At 33.6% G+C, this 17,793-nt stretch overlaps 1 protein-coding gene and 1 non-coding gene across 2 annotated transcripts; both read left to right on the top strand.

The window, feature by feature from the left end:
- Positions 1 to 6,903: 6,903 nt before the first annotated feature.
- On the top strand, positions 6,904 to 9,273 carry LOC148254946 (uncharacterized). Its single transcript, XM_088220514.1, has 8 exons — positions 6,904 to 7,078; positions 7,349 to 7,430; positions 7,543 to 7,947; positions 8,176 to 8,346; positions 8,507 to 8,665; positions 8,759 to 8,826; positions 8,875 to 8,966; positions 9,175 to 9,273. The coding sequence occupies exons 1-8, from the start codon at positions 6,904 to 6,906 to the stop codon at positions 9,271 to 9,273; spliced, it is 1,251 nt and encodes a 416-aa protein (XP_088076640.1).
- A 6,085-nt stretch (positions 9,274 to 15,358) lies between these two features.
- TRNAD-GUC (transfer RNA aspartic acid (anticodon GUC)) lies at positions 15,359 to 15,432 on the top strand. Its single transcript has one exon. It is a non-coding gene; the product is annotated as a tRNA-Asp (tRNA).
- The last annotated feature ends 2,361 nt before the right edge of the window (positions 15,433 to 17,793 follow it).

The following is a 17,793-nucleotide window of genomic DNA, read 5'->3' as shown; positions in this document are numbered from 1 at the left end:
CAAAACCCAACATCTAAAACACTTGATATCTCTATTCCTAGGAGTTTGGGAGTTAGAAATACCTTTATTTTTATTATCATTAGCATCTTTTGGCTTGATTTTGTCATCTCTTTTGAATTGGACAGCCTTATTATCTCCCCTCTAATTCGGCCTCCAATTGGAATTTTAGACCGAATAAGTGTTGGCTTGCCTTGTGTTCCCCTTTTGCTTTAATTGTCTTTCAATCTTTATAACCATGTGCACCATATCATCAATCTCCACATAATGTTGAAACTTGATAATGTTGGCTATGTCTTTGTTAAGGCCATTTAAGAACCTTGCCATAGTAGCTTCCCTATCCTCTTCAATGTTAGCCTTTATCATGGCTATCTCCATCTATTTGTAGTAGTCTTCTACACTCTTGTTCCCTTGTATAAGGCCTTGCAATTTTTTATGTAAGTCCCAATAGTAGTGAGTAGGAACAAAGCGCCTTCTCATGAAAGCTTTCATTTTAGCCCAAGTGGATATAGGTCTCTTTCCATTTCTCCTTTTACTTGTGATGAGTTGATCCCACCACACAATGGCATACTCTCCAAACTTCATGGCCGCAAGCTTTATCTTTTTCTCCTCCGAATAATTGTGGCACCTAAAAATAAGCTCCGCCTTGTGTTTCCATTCAAGATAAGCATTCGGATCATTCTTGCCTAGAAACGATGGGATTTTCATTTTGATGCTCCCAATGTTTTTATCAAAATCGTTTCGACCCCTACCATAATTTCGACCTTCATTGACCAAAGTAGCTTGGTCATAAAATTCTTCCTCCACTTCCTCATCAAAAGGTGGTGTTGGAAGTCTCTTGCCCTTGGATTGGTTTGGAAAGCTTCCCCTCTCATGGAATTTAACTCACGTTGTTATTTCTCTAGTTTCTCATTCATGTTGCCAATAGCTAGTTGAATCCTCTCAAATTGTTGTCGCATTGCTTTGATGATGAATTCTTGATCTTTTGATGTTCTTTCACTCCCTTGTGGCTCCATCTTCAAATCTAAAATTTTAATGACAAAAAATTGATTGCAACCTCACAAATCACTCCCTCACGTGTTTACTCTCGTAGTATGGGCAGTCATGTTTCACTAAATTTTGGCTTTTACCCTCTTTTGAGCTCATACTCTCTTGCTTTTTACCACTCAAGAAATCTTTTATAACTTTATACAAAAGGGCCAATTCAAACAACAATTAATTATCACTATGTACTCAATTTTAATTAGAGATAACGAAGAATTCCTGAAGAAACAAGATACACGAATTGAACTCTAAAAGCAAACTAGAACAATCTAAACAATGGAGAGCACACACTTGATATAGAAATAAGTGTATGATGATTTCTATGTCAATTAAGCAACAACGAATCAATATTATTACCTCAAGATGTAAGAAAAAAATGGTGAATCTAGAATTTAATGCACAAAACTTGTAATTCTCTAATAGAACCACAAATTGTCACCCAAAATACTCAAATTAAGTGAAACAAACAGTTTTGGATGAAAACAAACTCAATTGAGGTGAGTTGTTTCCAAACAGCTCCAAAAATTACACAAACAATCTTAACCAAACAAACAGCCTTGAAACAAGTTTCTCTTTTAAATTTTAAATGTATTTGAATGTTATATGAGATAAATAAATAAATAGAAAACAATATCAGTGTTTCAATTACACAAGGTATCTAATTTATTGAAGTGTGTTTTGCACAATTAAGCAAATTAGGCTAATCTGATTTTTTTTTTTTTGCTGAATGCAAATTTTTCCCCTTTTTTTAGCAAGAAATAATGAAAATAAAGACAACAAAATAAGGATAGACTAATTTACCTGCCGAACCTGGCTCTGATACCAAATGATGCGGAACCCCAAGACCCTTGCTTGAACCTTAGAACTCTTCAATCGGTTTATAACAGAATTTAGATCTCAAGTAAAACGGAAGCAAATTTTTTTAATCACCAAAATGATAGAAGTTAAATAGAACCCAAAAAAAATAAATGATATCCCTTGAACCCAATTCAAACAAGTACAAAAAACAATTGAAATAGGAAATCAAAATTGAATATAGGTGATAATAATTGTATTCCAAATCAACACCTTGTGCATAAAGTGAAAAGAAAGTCAAAACACTCTCAACTCAATTCTGAAATATTTGATTACCACTCTTGATGTCCAGAAAGAAGAGTTCTTTTTGTATTTATAACCAAAGAAATTAATGATAAGTTACAACACAATAACGACAATTGTAACTCCCACAAGAACTAGGCTAATTATGTGATAATTACGATTATAACTCCAACAATAACTAGGCTAATTATAGTAATGTAATTGTTATGTAACTGCTTATAACTCCAATCTTCTTAACCAACACCACTAATTGTTTGTGGCACAATATAGTTATAAGCTCATTCGTGTAATAACATTAAGACAAGACTTAAGCCCAAATGAGTTACACTTGACTATATGGGCTTTAATTAACTCAAACTAAAATAAAACAATCCAAAATACTTAAAACAACTCAACTAATCCATCGCATACACAAGGCTTATTCACCCATTACTAGTAAGACTCAAACAAGCCCAAATTATCCCAAATCACTTGAATCCAATTAAAGTTACGAATTTGAGCTGTTCAAAAAGCTCATATTTGAACTTTCCACAATTGGTCAGCCTATCATCCACATGTTTTTAAGTGAAAACTTGGAGCAACTCTTTAAGCTTCTTTGCCTTTGATCTTGTTACTGGTCTGCTGAAACTTTCTAGGTTTGGAACTCTATTTGTGTTTACATCATTTGAAATTTGCTCCAAGTCACCTTTTGATACTCTTTGAGTATCTTGAGTGTTTTTAGCCTTGTTTGCATCAAAATGTTCTTCATGTTCATTCAAATCTCTAGAATACACAAGGATATCATCAAAGTACACAACAACAAATTTTTCAATGAAATCTTTCAAAAGATGATTCATAAGTCTCATGAAAGTACTTGGTGCATTAGTTAAACTGAAAGGCATAACCAACCATTTATATAATCCATATTTTGTTTTGAAAGTAGTTTTCCATTCATCGCCCTCTTTTATTCGAATTTGATGATAGCCACTTTTTAAAACAATTTTGCTAAAAATAGCAAAGCCATATATAATTCATCAATCATATCATCTAACCTAGGAATAGGATGATGATACTTTACCGTAATGTTGTTAATCGCACAACAATCAACACATACACCAAGAACCATGTTTCTTTAACAACGGGAACAGCACATGGACTCATGCTTTCTCTGACAAATCCCTTACCCAACAACTCCTCAACTTGCCTTTGAAGGTCCTTTGTCTCCTTGGAATTACTTCTATAGACTAGTTTGTTTGCAATTGAGGCACCGGGTATGAAATTGATTTGATGTTCAATACCTCTAATGGGTGGCAATCCATTAGGTATCTCCTTCGGAAAGACGTCTTCATATTCCTACAAAAGAGAAACAAAAACACTAGGCAAAGAAACATTAAGGTCGTTAGTGTTTAGATATAGTTCCTTGTACATAAGCACAAGTATACTTTTCCTTGAAAACCAAGCTTCCTTAATATCACTCCTTTTTGCATACAAGCTCACTTATTTTTTTTTCGCATTTGAATTCTGCCTCTTTTGTCAAACTCACTTTCTTTTTCACTTCATTATTTTTTCCACTCTTTCTTTTAAAAGCTCATTCTCGAATGTCTCACATTCGCTCACTCTTTTTTCTTCACTCTTGTTTTCTCTCTCACTTTGTATTCTTCTAAGCTCACCTTCATAAACTTCTTTTGGTGAAAGTGGTATAAGAGTAATTTTCTTTCTGTCTTTCTCAAAGTGTAGTGATTTGTGAAACTGTTATGTTCCTTCGATCAAATTGCCAAGGGCATCCCAACAAAAGATGACCAGCATGCATAGGCACTACATCAAATAACAATTCATCCTTATACTTGCCTATTTTCAATGCCACAAGTGCTTTGTCTCCCTTCTATCCCCGCAATCATTGAGCCACTTCAATTTATAAGGATGTGGATGTTTTGTAGTAGACAACCCCAACTTCTCTACAAGAGTAGTACTAGCAACATTTGTCACACTACCACCATCAATTATCACATCACGTACGCGATCCTTCACAAAACATCTAGTATGAAACAAGTTCTCTTTGATTGCATTCATCTTATATTTGTATATTCAAAGCTCCTCTAGCTACAAGAACCCTTCCACTTTCTGCCATGGTAAATTCTTCATCTTCATCATCAATTGCATCTTCATAGGATGGTATTTCTCCTTCATTCTCTTTTTCACTAGCCAAATAATACTCTCCATCTAGCATAAACATAGTTCTTTGATTTGGACAGTCCTGCTCATAATGACCTACACCTTGACACTTGAAAAATTTAATATTTTCTTGCGTTTGTAGTAGAGTCAAGCTTACTCTTATCATTGCCAGAACCAGATGCTTTTATCAGTTCCGTTAAAGCTTAGAACCTATCTATCTCGTTTTGTGGATTATTTTCTTGTCCACTCATCTTGTATTAAGCTGCAAAAAGACGTTAGTAAAGCAAAAGAATAGTTCCTCACTTCACTCCCTCACGTGTTTCACTCAAATAATGGTATTACTCAATTTCACTCGTTTTTAAATTTTGGCTTTTCTCTAAATGAACTCACACTCAGCCTCCACTCCAGTTCTATAGTTAAGGTTCGTTGTAAAGAATCAGAGTTTATATAAATGTGCTGAATTACAATTAGGAATAGAATAAACCAAGTTGGAAGGAAATAAAAGATAATTTGAATGAAACTGAACCAAGGTAGATGGAAATGAAAGATGTTTCTAAATTCTTAGAAAGAAATACAACTTAAAAGCAATTTTAGTCGAGGAAAGCAAATTGAATTTTTGTTTTAACTCCTATTCGAATCCTTTATTTTTTTAATCTCTCTTTTTTGCCTCTTGATATTCCTTTTTCTTTCACTTTCCTTTCCACCTTTTGATTTTTTTTTGTTTCTTTTTTTTTTATGTAACACAACAGAAATAAACTTGAATGGACTAACTTTTTGGACGACAAACAGATCACAAGGAGTTGGAGAACAATAAATGATTAAAAATAACAACAGAAAACAAGTTGAAACGAATGGAACAATGAGAGGACACTAAACTGATATGCTTGATGCTAAACAATAAGAAATGGATATGGAGGATGGAAATTGAAACAAAGACTTGAAACAATGAAACAAAAGTAAAGAGATGAATCACAAAGGATATAACCTGATTTAGAGCCTAAGCTTACTCTGATACCAAACTGATACGAACCCGGGTATATTAACCGAGACCCAATATCTTTACACTTGGAAGCAACCCCTTAGAAAGCTAAATCAGATTTATCAAGTCCTTGATCCAATTCGATTCATGAAAGGGAACTTTGGAATAAGTCTGCAACCCAAAGTTAACCCTTGAAGAACCTTTGAATAAACTACTCACAAAGTAATTAGCTTGGCTCGTAGGAACCCTGATTCAAACAAGAATCATAACAAGAGAAAAACCTCTCTTAAGAAACCTTGCATTAAGCAAATTCATATATCAACTTGTCTGTCTTTACAAAAAAGAATGCTACCTATAAGTTTTAAGACATCCAAGAGTCACAACTCTTCATATTACCAAGTAAATATTTCTATTTAATAAGAAAAGCAAAAGTCTAAATACAATAAATGAAGACAATTAGATCCAATATATTTAAGTCAGAATTCGTTCTGAAATTTGTGAGCCAATTATTTACCTAATGAGATCCGAATTTTAGTTTATTTCTGTTGCATTATATAAAAAAAAGAAACATAAAAAAATCGAAAAAAAGTAAAAAAAAATAGAAACTAAAAAAAGAGGATTCAAAAAGGAGTTAAAACAAAAACTAAGATTGCTTTCCTAGATTAAAATTTCTTTTAAGTTGTATTTCTTTCTAAGAACTCGAGTTTATCTTTCATTTCCTTGGTTGAGTTTCATTAAGATTATCTTTTATTTCCTTCCAACTTGGTTTATTCTATTCCTCATTGTAATTCAACACTTTTGTATAAGCTTTGATTCTCTACAACGAATCTTAACAAGAGAATTGGAGTGGTAAAAGGCTTAGTGTGAGTTCATCTAGAGAAAAGCCGAAATTTAAACACATAGTGAAATTGAGTGATACCATTATTTGAGTTGAACACGTGAGAGAGTGAAGTGAGGAACTATTCTTTTGCTTTACTAACTTTCTTTTGCAGCTTAATACAACATGAGTAGACAAGCAAATAATCCACAAAACGAGAGAGATAGGTTCCAAGCCTTAAGGGAACTGATGAAAGCTATGGATAGAAGATATGGTGAGATTATTGATCGAATGGAGAGGCTAGAAGCTTCAATTACAAGGGGCAGTAACCAAATGGTCCTAAATCCAGCCATGCGTGGTAGGAGATTTCCAAATAGAGTTCAAGAGAGTAATGACTTTAAAGATGATGAATCACGCAGTGATAATGAAGAAGAAGAGGAGGTGCAACAAAGAGTAAGAAAAAACAATAATAGCAATTTTGGTGGTGTTAAATTCAAGATTCCATCCTTTCATGGAAGAATCGATCCTGAAACTTACTTGGATTGGGAAAAGAAGATTGAACTAGTATTTGATTGCAATAACTATACTGAATCCAAGAAACTACAACTTGTCGTTGCTTTTTTTAAAGATTATGCTATTACTTGGCGAGATGATACAAAGAAGAAGCGGAGAAGAAATAAGGAGAGGATTATTGAAGAATGGAGAGATTTGAAGTGGAGTACTATAGAGAGTACCAAGCTAGTACTATAGAGAGTTGTACAATCGACTTCAAAATCTTACACAAGGTTCCAAGAGTGTTGAGGAGTACTACAAAGAAATGGAAGTGGCCATGATTAGAGCAAATGTCAAGGAAGATAGTGAGGCTACAATGGCTAGATTTATTAATGGTTTGAATAAGGAGATTTCTAATGTGGTTAAATTGCAGCCTTATATGGAGCTAGAATATTTGTTTCACCTTGCTTTGAAGGTTGAGAAGCAATTGAAGAGAAAAGGTAACTCAAGTCATTTTTCTTCCAACACTCCAACATGCAAATAAAATTGGAGGAAATGTGATAAGGCTTCGTCATCCAAGCCTAAGACAGAATTGAAAGAAGTTCCTAAAGCATCCGATTCTAGCAAAGATAAGAGTAAGCTTGACTCCACTACTAATGCAAGAAATATTAAATGTTTCTAGTGTCAAGGGGTAGGTCATTACAAGCGGGACTGTCCAAATTAAAGAACTATGTTTATGCTTGATGGAAAATATTATTTGGCCAATGAAGAAGAGAATCAAGGAGAAATACCATCCTATGAAGATGTAATTCATGATGAAGATAAAGAATTTACCATGACAGAAAGTGAAAGGTTTCTTGAATATACAAATCTAACAAGACGAATGCGATCAAAAAGAGAACTTGTTTCATACTAGATGTCTTGTGAAGGATCACGTATGTGATGTGATAATTGATGGTGGCAGCATGACAAATGTTGCTAGTATTACTCTTGTAGAGAAGTTGGGACTGTCTACTACAAAACATCTACATCCTTACAAATTGACGTGGCTCAATGATTGTGGGGATATAAGGGTGAGAAAGCAAGTTCTTGTGGCATTCAAAATAAGAAAGTATAAGGATGAATTATTATTCGATGTAGTGCCTATGCATGCTGGTCATCTTTTGTTGGGACGCCCTTGGCAATTTGATCGAAGGGTGATGCATAACAGTTTCACAAATCATTACACTTTTGAGAAAGACGAAAAGAAAATTACTCCTATACCACTTTCACCAAAAGAAGTTTATGAGGGCGAGCTTAGAAGAATACAAAGTGACAGAAAAACAAGAGTGAAAGAAAAAGTGCAAGCAAAACTGTTAGACATCCAAGAGTGAGCTTTTAAAAGAAAAGAGTGGAAAAAATAATGAAGTGAAAAAAAAAAGTGAGTTTGACAAAGAAAGGGGCAGAATTCAAATGAGTGTAAAAAGAAACAAGTGAGCTCGTATACAAGAAGGAGTGATATTAAGGAAGGAAGCTTGGTTTTCAAGGAAAAGTATACTTTGCTTATGTACAAGGAACTTTATCTGAACACTAACGACCTTAATGTTTTTTTTCCTAGTGTGTTTGTTTCTCTTTTGCAAGAATATGAAGATGTCTTTTTAGAAGAGATAGCAAATGGATTGCCACCCATTAGAGGTATTGAGCATCAAATAAATTTCATACCCGGTGCCTCAATTCCAAACAAACCAGTCTATAGAAGTAATCCTGAGGAGACAAAGGAGCTTCAAAGGCAAGTTTAGGAGTTGTTGGACAAGGGATTTGTTAGAGAAAGTATGAATCCATGTGCTGTTTCGGTATTGTTGGTGCCTAAGAAAGATGGTTATTGGCGTATGTGTTGATTGCTGTGCGATTAACAACATTACTGTAAAGTATTGTCATCCTATTCCTAGGTTAGATGATATGCTTGATGAATTATATGGCTCTACTATTTTAAGCAAAATTGATTTGAAAAGTGGTTATCATCAAATTCGAATGAAAGAGGGCGATGAATGGAAAACTACTTTCAAAACAAAATATGGATTATATGAATGGTTGGTTATGCCTTTCGGGTTAACTAATGCATCAAGTACTTTCATGAAACTTATGAATCATATTTTGAAAATTTTGCTATTGTGTACTTGATGATATCCTTGTGTATTCAGAGATTTGAATGAACGTGAAGAACAGTTGAGGAGTGTTTTAGTTACCTTGAGAAAAGAGAGGTTGTATGGTAATTTCAAGAAGTGTTCTTTTTGTTTAGATCGAATTGTGTTTTTAGGTTCTGTTGTGAGTAAGCAAGGTGTTGAAGTTGATGAAGAGAAGAAGGTTAATGCTATTAAGAGCTGGCCTATTCCTAAATTGATAAGTGAGGTAAGGAGTTTTCATGGTTTGGCTAGTTTTTATAGGCGATTCGTTAAAGACTTTAGCTCCATTGGTGCACCACTTACGGAAGTAATAAAAAAGAATTGTGTTTTCAAGTGCGATAAGGATCAAGTGCGAGCATTTAATTTGTTAAAAGATAAGCTTTGTTCGGCACCTTTTTTTTTTGACTAACTTTGCTAACTCTTTTGAAATTGAGTGTGATGCTTTAGGTGTTGGTGTTGGGGCTGTTCTTATGCAAGGAAAAAGACCAATTGCCTACTTCAGTGAAAAGCTCCATGGTGCTTCATTGAACTAGTCTACCTATGACAAAGAACTTTATGCTTTAGTTCGAGCTTTGGATAATTGGCAGCATTGCCTAAGGCCCAAAGAATTTGTCACTCAAACTGATCATCAAACATTAAAGTTCTTAAAGGGGTAAGATAAGTTGAATAAGAGGCATTCTAATTGGGTTGAGTTTATTGAAACATTTTCTTATGTGATTAAGTACAAACAAGGCAAAGAGAATGTTGTGGCAGATGCACCTTTAAGAAGGTATGCTTTAACTCAATGCTTTAGGTGAACATGTTAAATCTCTTTACAAAAATGATTCTGATTTTTCTAACATTTTTAAGGCATGTGAGAAAGTTACATTCGGTAAGTTCTATAGAATGGATAGGTAATTTAAAGAGAATAAGTTGTGCATCTTATTTATTCTATGCAAACGTTGCTTGTTAAAGATCTCATGGGGGAGGTTTAATGGGACATTTTGATATTTTAAAAACTTTAGATACTTTAGAGGAACATTTCTATTGGCCTAAAATGAGGAAAGATGTGCAAAGAATTTGTGATAGATGTGTTGGGTGCAAACAAGCAAACTCTAAAGTTTTGAATCAAGGATTGTATACACTTTTACCTTTTTCTAGTGAATCTTGGATTGATATTTTAATGGATTTTGTTTTGGCTTTGTCTAGATCAAGGAAAGGAAAAGATTCAATTTTTGTAGCGGATGATAGGTTTTCAAAGATGTCGCATTTCATACCTTGTAATAAAATTGATGATTCCACTAACATTGCAAATATGTTCTTTCAGAAAGTAGTAGGTTTGCATGGAATTCCAAAAACAATTGTAAGCGATAGGGATGCAAAGTTTCTAAGTCATTTTTGGAAAGTTTTGTGGAGTAAATTAGGAACTAGGTTGTTGTTTTCTACTACTTGCCATCCACAAACTGATGGTCAAACTGAAGTTGTGAATAGAAATCTAGGAACTTTGTTGCGTACTATTGTCCAAAAGAATTTGAAGACTTGGGAAGTGTGCATTCCATTTGTTGAGTTCGCATATAATAGAGTTGTGCATTCTACTACTGGTTATTCACCCTTTGAGTTGTTTATGGTTTTAATCCTTTAACTCCTTTGGATTTAGTTCTTTTACCATGTAATGAAAGAACTAGTTTAGATGGAAAGGAAAAGGCAGATTTGGTCAAACAAAGCTACATGAAGATGTGATACGAAACCCGAGAATCAAAGATTACATCAAGAACTCTACATACATATTTAGCATAGATAACTTAGAACCCTAAACAAATCCTCCCTACCAAACCCACAACTAACCTGTAATTTAGAACTTGGGTGATTGGGATGAAAGAAGCAAGAATGAATAAACGCCACAAGATAACTTGATAAGTTAATTCAATTCTTGATAACTTCTAGTGCACGAACTAAAGCAAATAACTCCTTGTCATAAGTAAAATAGTTCAATGGTGCTTCATTTAACTTTTGCTGAAGTATGCAATTGGACGTTTATTCTGCATCAACATCACATTCAATTTTAAAAATTTTAGAAAAATTAGGTAAATAAAGAACAGGTGTAGAACACAATTTATCCTTCAAAGTTTTGAATGCATGCTCTTACTCCTCTCCCCATTTGAATCCAACCTCTTTTTTAACCACTGCAGTTAAAGGAGTAGCAATAGTTGAGAAATCTTTCATAAATCTTCTGTAAAAACTAGCCAGCCTGTGAAAACTCCTCACATCAGACACACTCCTAGGTGTTGGCCATTCTTATATAGCTTTCACTTTGTCACTATCAACCTCAACTCCCTTTGCACTAACAATAAACCCTAAAAACACAACTTTATCAAGACAAAAAGTACACTTCTGTAAATTAGCAAACAATTGTTCTTTTCTCAAAACTTCTAAAACAGTTCTAACATGCACAAGATGATCATCCAAAGACTTCATATAAATCAGAATATCATCAAAGTAAACCACAACAAATTTTCTAAGAAATTCATGCAAGACATGATTCATTAACCTCATGAATGTACTAGGTGCATTAGTTAAACCAAATGGCATAACCATCCATTCATACAAACCATATTTAGTTTTGAATGCAGTCTTCTATTCATCACCTCGTTTCATGCGAATTTGGTGATATCCACTTTTCATATCAATCTTTGTAAAAATACATGCATCATGCAATTCATCTAACACGTCATCTAATCTAGGAATAGGATGACAATACTTTACAGTGATTTTATTGACTGCATGACAGTCAACACACATCCTCCATGATCCATCTTTCTTAGGAACTAGCAACACAGGAACTGCACATGGACTCATGCTCTCCCTTACATACTCTTTTGCTAAGAGTTCATCTACTTACCTTTGGAGTTCTTTTATTTCATCTAGATTACTCCTATATGTTGGTCTATTAAGAATTGCAGAACTAGGGATGAAATCAATTTGATGTTCATTAACCCTTAGAGGTGGTAATCTATTTGGCATATCATCTGGAAACACATCTTCAAACTCCTGCAATAAAGAAACAAACATACTAAGTAGATTTGGCTTAAAGTTAGTTTTAGAGAAATAAAATTCTCTAAACCTAAGCACTATCAAAGCTTTCTTACTTGCATAAGCACTCATTAATTCCTTTTCCTTTGAATACAAAACTAGTTTGTTTTCACTCTTTTCTTCTCTCATTATACTTTTCTCCTCTTGTGCTTCTCTCTATCTTTTTCTCACTAGTGCAATCACTCACCAATGGGCTGTTTTTTTTTTTTCTTTTCCAGCCTCTTTTTCCTCATTTCTTTTACTTTTCTCACTACTCGAATTCCCATTAGATGCTTTTATCATTTTCATTTGATCCTTATATACTTTTGAAGGAGATAATGGCGCAAGTGTGAAATCTCTGTCATTCAAAGTAAGTACCTATTTGTGTACCCATCATATATGGCTCTTCTATCAAATTGCCAAGGTTGCCCTAACAACAAATGACCAGTTACATGGGTACTAAATCACATAATACTTCATCAATATATCTCTCAATAGAGAATGGAATTATAACTTACTTAATCACCTTTACTTCTCCACAATCATTTAACCTTTGCAGCTTGTAGGGTCTTGGACTCCTATGATGCAAACAAGGCTAAAAACACTCAAGATACTCAAAGAGCGTCCAAAACTAACTTGGAGCAAATTTCAAATGGTGTGAACACAAATAGAGTTCCAAATCTGGAAAGTTTTAGCAGACCAGTAACAAGATCAAAGGCAAAGAAACTTAAAGAGTTGCTCTAAGCTTTCACTCAAAAACATGTGGATGATGGGCTGGCCAATTGTGGAAAGTCCAAATATGAGCTTTTTGAACAGCCCGAATTCGTAACTTTAATTGGGTTAGGCAACGGAACCAAATGATGCGGAACCCCATGACCTTTGTTTGAACTATAGAACTCTTCAATCGGTATAGAACAAAATTTAGATAACAAGTAAAAAAGAATCAAATTTGTTCAATCACCCAAATGGTAGAAGTTAAATAGAACCCAAGAAAGATAAATGGGACATTTTGGGATTGACAAAATTTTGAGTATTTTACATGAACATTTCTTTTGGCCTAATATGCGCAAACATGTTAAGAAATTTTGTGCGCAGTGCATCTCATGTAGGCAAGTTAAGTCTAAAGTTCAACCACATGGATTATATATGCCATTACCCATTCCTACACATCCTTGTGTTGATATTTCTATGGACTTTTTGTTGAGTTTGCCCAGGACTAGAAAAGCCCGAGACTCAATATTTGTTGTTGTTGATCATTTTTTTCCAAAATGGCACACTTTATACCATGTCATAAAATAGATGATACCCCACACATAATAGATTTGTTTTTCTACGAAGTTGTTAAAATGCATGGCATTCCTAAAACCATTTGTCCGATAGGGATGTTAAGTTTTTAAGCCACTTTTGGCGAGTTTTGTGGTCCAAACTTAGGACCAAACTTTTATTTTCTACTAATTCACATCCACAAACGGATGGTCAAACTGAAATAATAAATAGAACACTTGATATATTATTACGTGCTTTAATTGGAAGGAATGTTAAAACTCTGGAAGATATGCTACCATTTGTTGAATTTGCTTATAATCGGAGTATACATTCTTCCACTGAGTTTTCTCTTTTTGAAATTGTGTATGGTTTTAATCTCTTAACTCCACTTTATTTGTTGCCTATTCCTATAAGTGACATTTCTAATTTGGATGGACATAAGAAAGCAAAAATGGTTAAAGCAATTCATGAAAAAGAAAGACAGGACATTGAAAAGAAAATTGAACAAGTAGCATCCCATGTCAATAAAGGAAGGCGCAAGATTTCATTTGAACCCGGAGATTGGGTGTGGTGGGTTCATTTGTGCAAGAAACGATTTCCTTCAATACGGAAATCTAAGTTAGATGCTCGTGGGGATGATCCATTTCAAATCATAGCCAAAATCAATTAAAATGCCTACAAAGTGGACCTACGAGGTGAATGTAGTGTTTCGGCTACATTTAACATATCTGATTTATCTCCTTTTTGAAATTGATGCGGGAATTGATTCGAGAACGAATTCTTTTGAGGGGAGGGAGATTAATGCAAATAAGGCTAAAAGCACTCAAGATACTCAAAGAGCATCAAAATGTGACTTGGAACAAATTTCAAATGACCTAAACACAAATAGAGTTCCAAACCTATAAAGTTTCAGCGGACCAGTAACAAGATCAAAGGAAAAGAAGCTTAAAGAGTTGCTCCAAGTTTTCACTCAAAAACATGTGGATGATGGGCTGGCCAATTGTGGAAAGTTCAAATATGAGCTTTTTGAACAGCCCAAATTCGTAACTTTAATTGGGTTAGGCAACGGAACCAAATGATGCGGAACCCCAAGACCCTTGTTTGAACCTTAGAACTCTTCAATCGGTGTAGAATAGAATTTAGATAACAAGTAAAAAATAATCAAATTTGCTCAATCACCCAAATGGTAGAAGTTAAATAGAACCCAAGAAAGATAAAGGATATCCTTTGAACCCAATCCAAACAAACACCAAAAACAATTGAAATAGGAAATCAAAATAGAAATATAAGTGTTAACAATTGTATTCCAAATCAACACCTTGTGCATAAAGTGAAAAGAAAGCCAAAACGCTCTTAACTCAATTCTGAAATATTTGATTACAACTCTTGATGTCCACAAAGAAGAGTTCCTTTGGTATTTATAGCCAAAGAAATCAATGATAAGTTACAACACAATAACTACAATTATAACTCCTACAATAACTATGCTAATTATGTGATAATTACAATTCTAACTCCAATAATAACTAGGCTAATTATAGGCATGTAATTGTTATGTAACTCCTTGTAACTCATATTTTCTTAACTAACACCACTAATTGTTTGTGGCACCATATAGTTATGGACTCATTATTGTAATAACATTAAGACAAAACTTAAGCCCAAATGAGTTACACTTGACTATATGGACTTATTTAACTCAAACTAAAATAAAACAATCCAAAATAGTTAAAACAACTCAACTAATCTAGCCAATACACAAGGCTTATTTACCTATTTACCAATAAGACTCAAATAAGCCCAAATTATCCCGAATCATTTAAACCCAATTAAAGTTACGAATTTGAGCTGTTCAAAAAGCTCATATTTGAACTTTCCACAATTGGCCAGCCCATCATCCATAAGTTTTTGAGTGAAAACTTGGAGTAACTCTTTAAGCTTCCTTGCTTTTATTTCTATTTCTTTTTTATTTGCTCGATTTATTTTGTTCACATAAATTCTGATCTTGCTAACGATCTAGATTAATATCAGGATCATTAAGTATAAAGTTTAATAAGGAGAAAAGAGTAAAGTAAAGAAAAAAAAGACCGAAATTTATTGAAAATTTGATTATCAATTGTTTTGGCAATAACGAAAGGATTACCAGTAATCTGTGTTGCTCTCGCTAAAGTGCATATCCGTGTGGATGTCAATATATCATTCGCACCTCTGTTTGGTACAACACGGGGATTCTAATCTAAAATCGAAATAGAAATGGTTTAAATGAAATCATAAGAATATATATGCTGTACACTTTATTTCCCTGGGATTGTAGTTCAATTGGTCAGAGCACCGCCCTGTCAAGGCGGAAGCTGCGGGTTCGAGCCCCGTCAGTCCCGACGGATCCAAAAAAATACATCAACCCCCCCCCTCTCTTTTCTATGACTAAGGGATACAAATGGTAGAATTTCATTTCCAATAGTATCTTTGTTTTTTTCTTTTTTCATTTCTCATCAAACAAATATTGATAGTATCCATCATATTCAAGACTCCCATAGATATTGGGCTGCGGGTCTCTGGTTTTTTCGATTGCTCCCCATCTGTATATGTAATAGAATGGAGTACTAGAATTTTCCGGGAGCACATATACAAATGGACTTTCTTTCTTGTACGATACAAAATAAATTGAACATATTTCTAATCAAAGGAAAGAGGATATTAATAAAATAAATAAAGATTAAAAAAAAGATTAAATAAGTCTCACCTCTCTTAGAGAGGGAATGAACAAGCTTTTTTTAAGATTACTGTCGATGTCGAAGAAAGAGCAAACTCTAAATAAAATAGTGAATTTGATGGAATATTAGACTTTTTTATACTGGGACTCGTCTTTCTCACACTTCCTTTCTTTGTTTTCCAAGAAGATTAGATCATTCAAAAAAAATTAGAATTCAACCTTTTCCTTTTTTCTATTTTGTTTCTATTGTTTATTTGGGTTTATTTAGAAACTATTTTTGTAAATAATGGAAGTGAAAAAGCAGTCAGATAATACTTCACGGATGATTGTACAAAGAAGGCGGTAGGTTCTAAAAAAGAAAGAGTGGAAAAGAATGATAAATAAGGCAAAGGAATTCTTTTGATTGGATCAGGAATTCCGTTTTTGTATTCGTATTCGGTGTGTGTGGATAAAAGATCTTCCTATGTTATACTATTCAATTCTCGACGATGAATCGATTTGATAGCTCAGATATTGTTATTCATGATATTGATCCGATTCGATATCATCGAAATCTAATTCATCCCATTGAATTTATAAGCGAAAGATTTATCATCTCTATGGGATTAAATCCCGAGGTATTGTTGCGAAGCAAAAAAAAAAACGAAAGGATGAAATTATGGAAGTAAATATTCTCGCATTTATTGCTACTGCACTCTTCATTCTCGTTCCTACTGCTTTTTTACTTATAATTTACGTAAAAACAGTCAGTCAAAGCGATTAATTTGAATGAAACTTGACTAGCAATGACAAAAAGGATTTCAATTTCGCGTCTTTGAAATGAATGGACTAGAATCAGCAGTCTTCTATGAGGCCTGATAGTATGGTAGAAAGAAAGATTCATCTATTTCTTTCTATCATACTATCTATTATTGTAATGTATAAAGTTTTAATGTATAAAGATAAAGATACAAGTTTAATATCTTAATATAGAGCAAGATACAATATCTATCTTTATCCTCATAGATTATGTATCTTTATTTTGATAGATGTTGATATCAATTAAATATTATATGTAGTGTACATAGTATCTCAATTTCATTTCTTTGCTTGATCTATTTGATTTGCTTGGGGTTGATTCCAATCAATCTGAAATAATCGAAAGGCAAGTCGTACTCTTATGATTTTCTAATTCCTAAATTTTGGATTCTTTTCAATATGAATCCTGGCATCCATCAAAAGAATCAAATCAATGGCAAAGATATGGCATATTTTGATAAAAAAGAAAATGACTTGATTTTCTTTTTTAATTTAATTCAATAATTAAAATGATTTAAATAGTAAAAAGGGCTTTGCAGAACAATCTAGAAAACAATTGATACAGTTTGATTCCTTAACTCAACCAGTAGTACCTCTAGAGTCCACTTCTTCCCCATACTACGAGTGAAAGGGAAAATGTAAAGACTACCATTAAAGCAGCCCAAGCGAGACTTACTATATCCATGTGAATTATGTCCCCTATTTCTATGAATATGAAGAAATTATTCCATTATTGTTCACTAATAATAGTGAAATCACTGGTGCAGAGTCAAAAAAAAAGATTCTGACCCAACACTATTGATGAAATACTCCAATAAATAGGCTTATAAAAGTTCTTATATTATATGATTTCATAGTAAAATCGGTAAAGATTAAGCACAAGCAAACTACGTACGTAGTGACACTTTTGGAAGTATCAAAAAAAAAGAATGTTACTAACATGTAAAAATAATAAGACTTATTCTTTTGCCCTTTTTGATTTTTTTGTTGCCCTGCATTAAGTAAAGTAAAAGTCAATTATCCATCTAATCTAATATTGATTAAATAAATGCCCGAGCACTCCGAACCCTCATGAGTCTGTATACAAAGCATCTTCTGTCCTTTCCACGACTATTAATTAGATTCCCCCTCTGAATATCCAATCGAATTCAAGATTCAAGATTCAAGACTCAGGCAATAGACACTACATTAGTAGTAGAAAGGCGAGCATATCAGGATTTACCGATTC

Source organism: Carica papaya, chromosome 5 (assembly GCF_054855325.1).
Source record: "Carica papaya isolate Zhongbai chromosome 5, ASM5485532v1, whole genome shotgun sequence".
Lineage (NCBI taxonomy): Eukaryota > Viridiplantae > Streptophyta > Magnoliopsida > Brassicales > Caricaceae > Carica > Carica papaya.
Note: the sequence above shows the minus strand (reverse complement) of the source record. Positions and strands in the feature narration are given on the sequence as shown.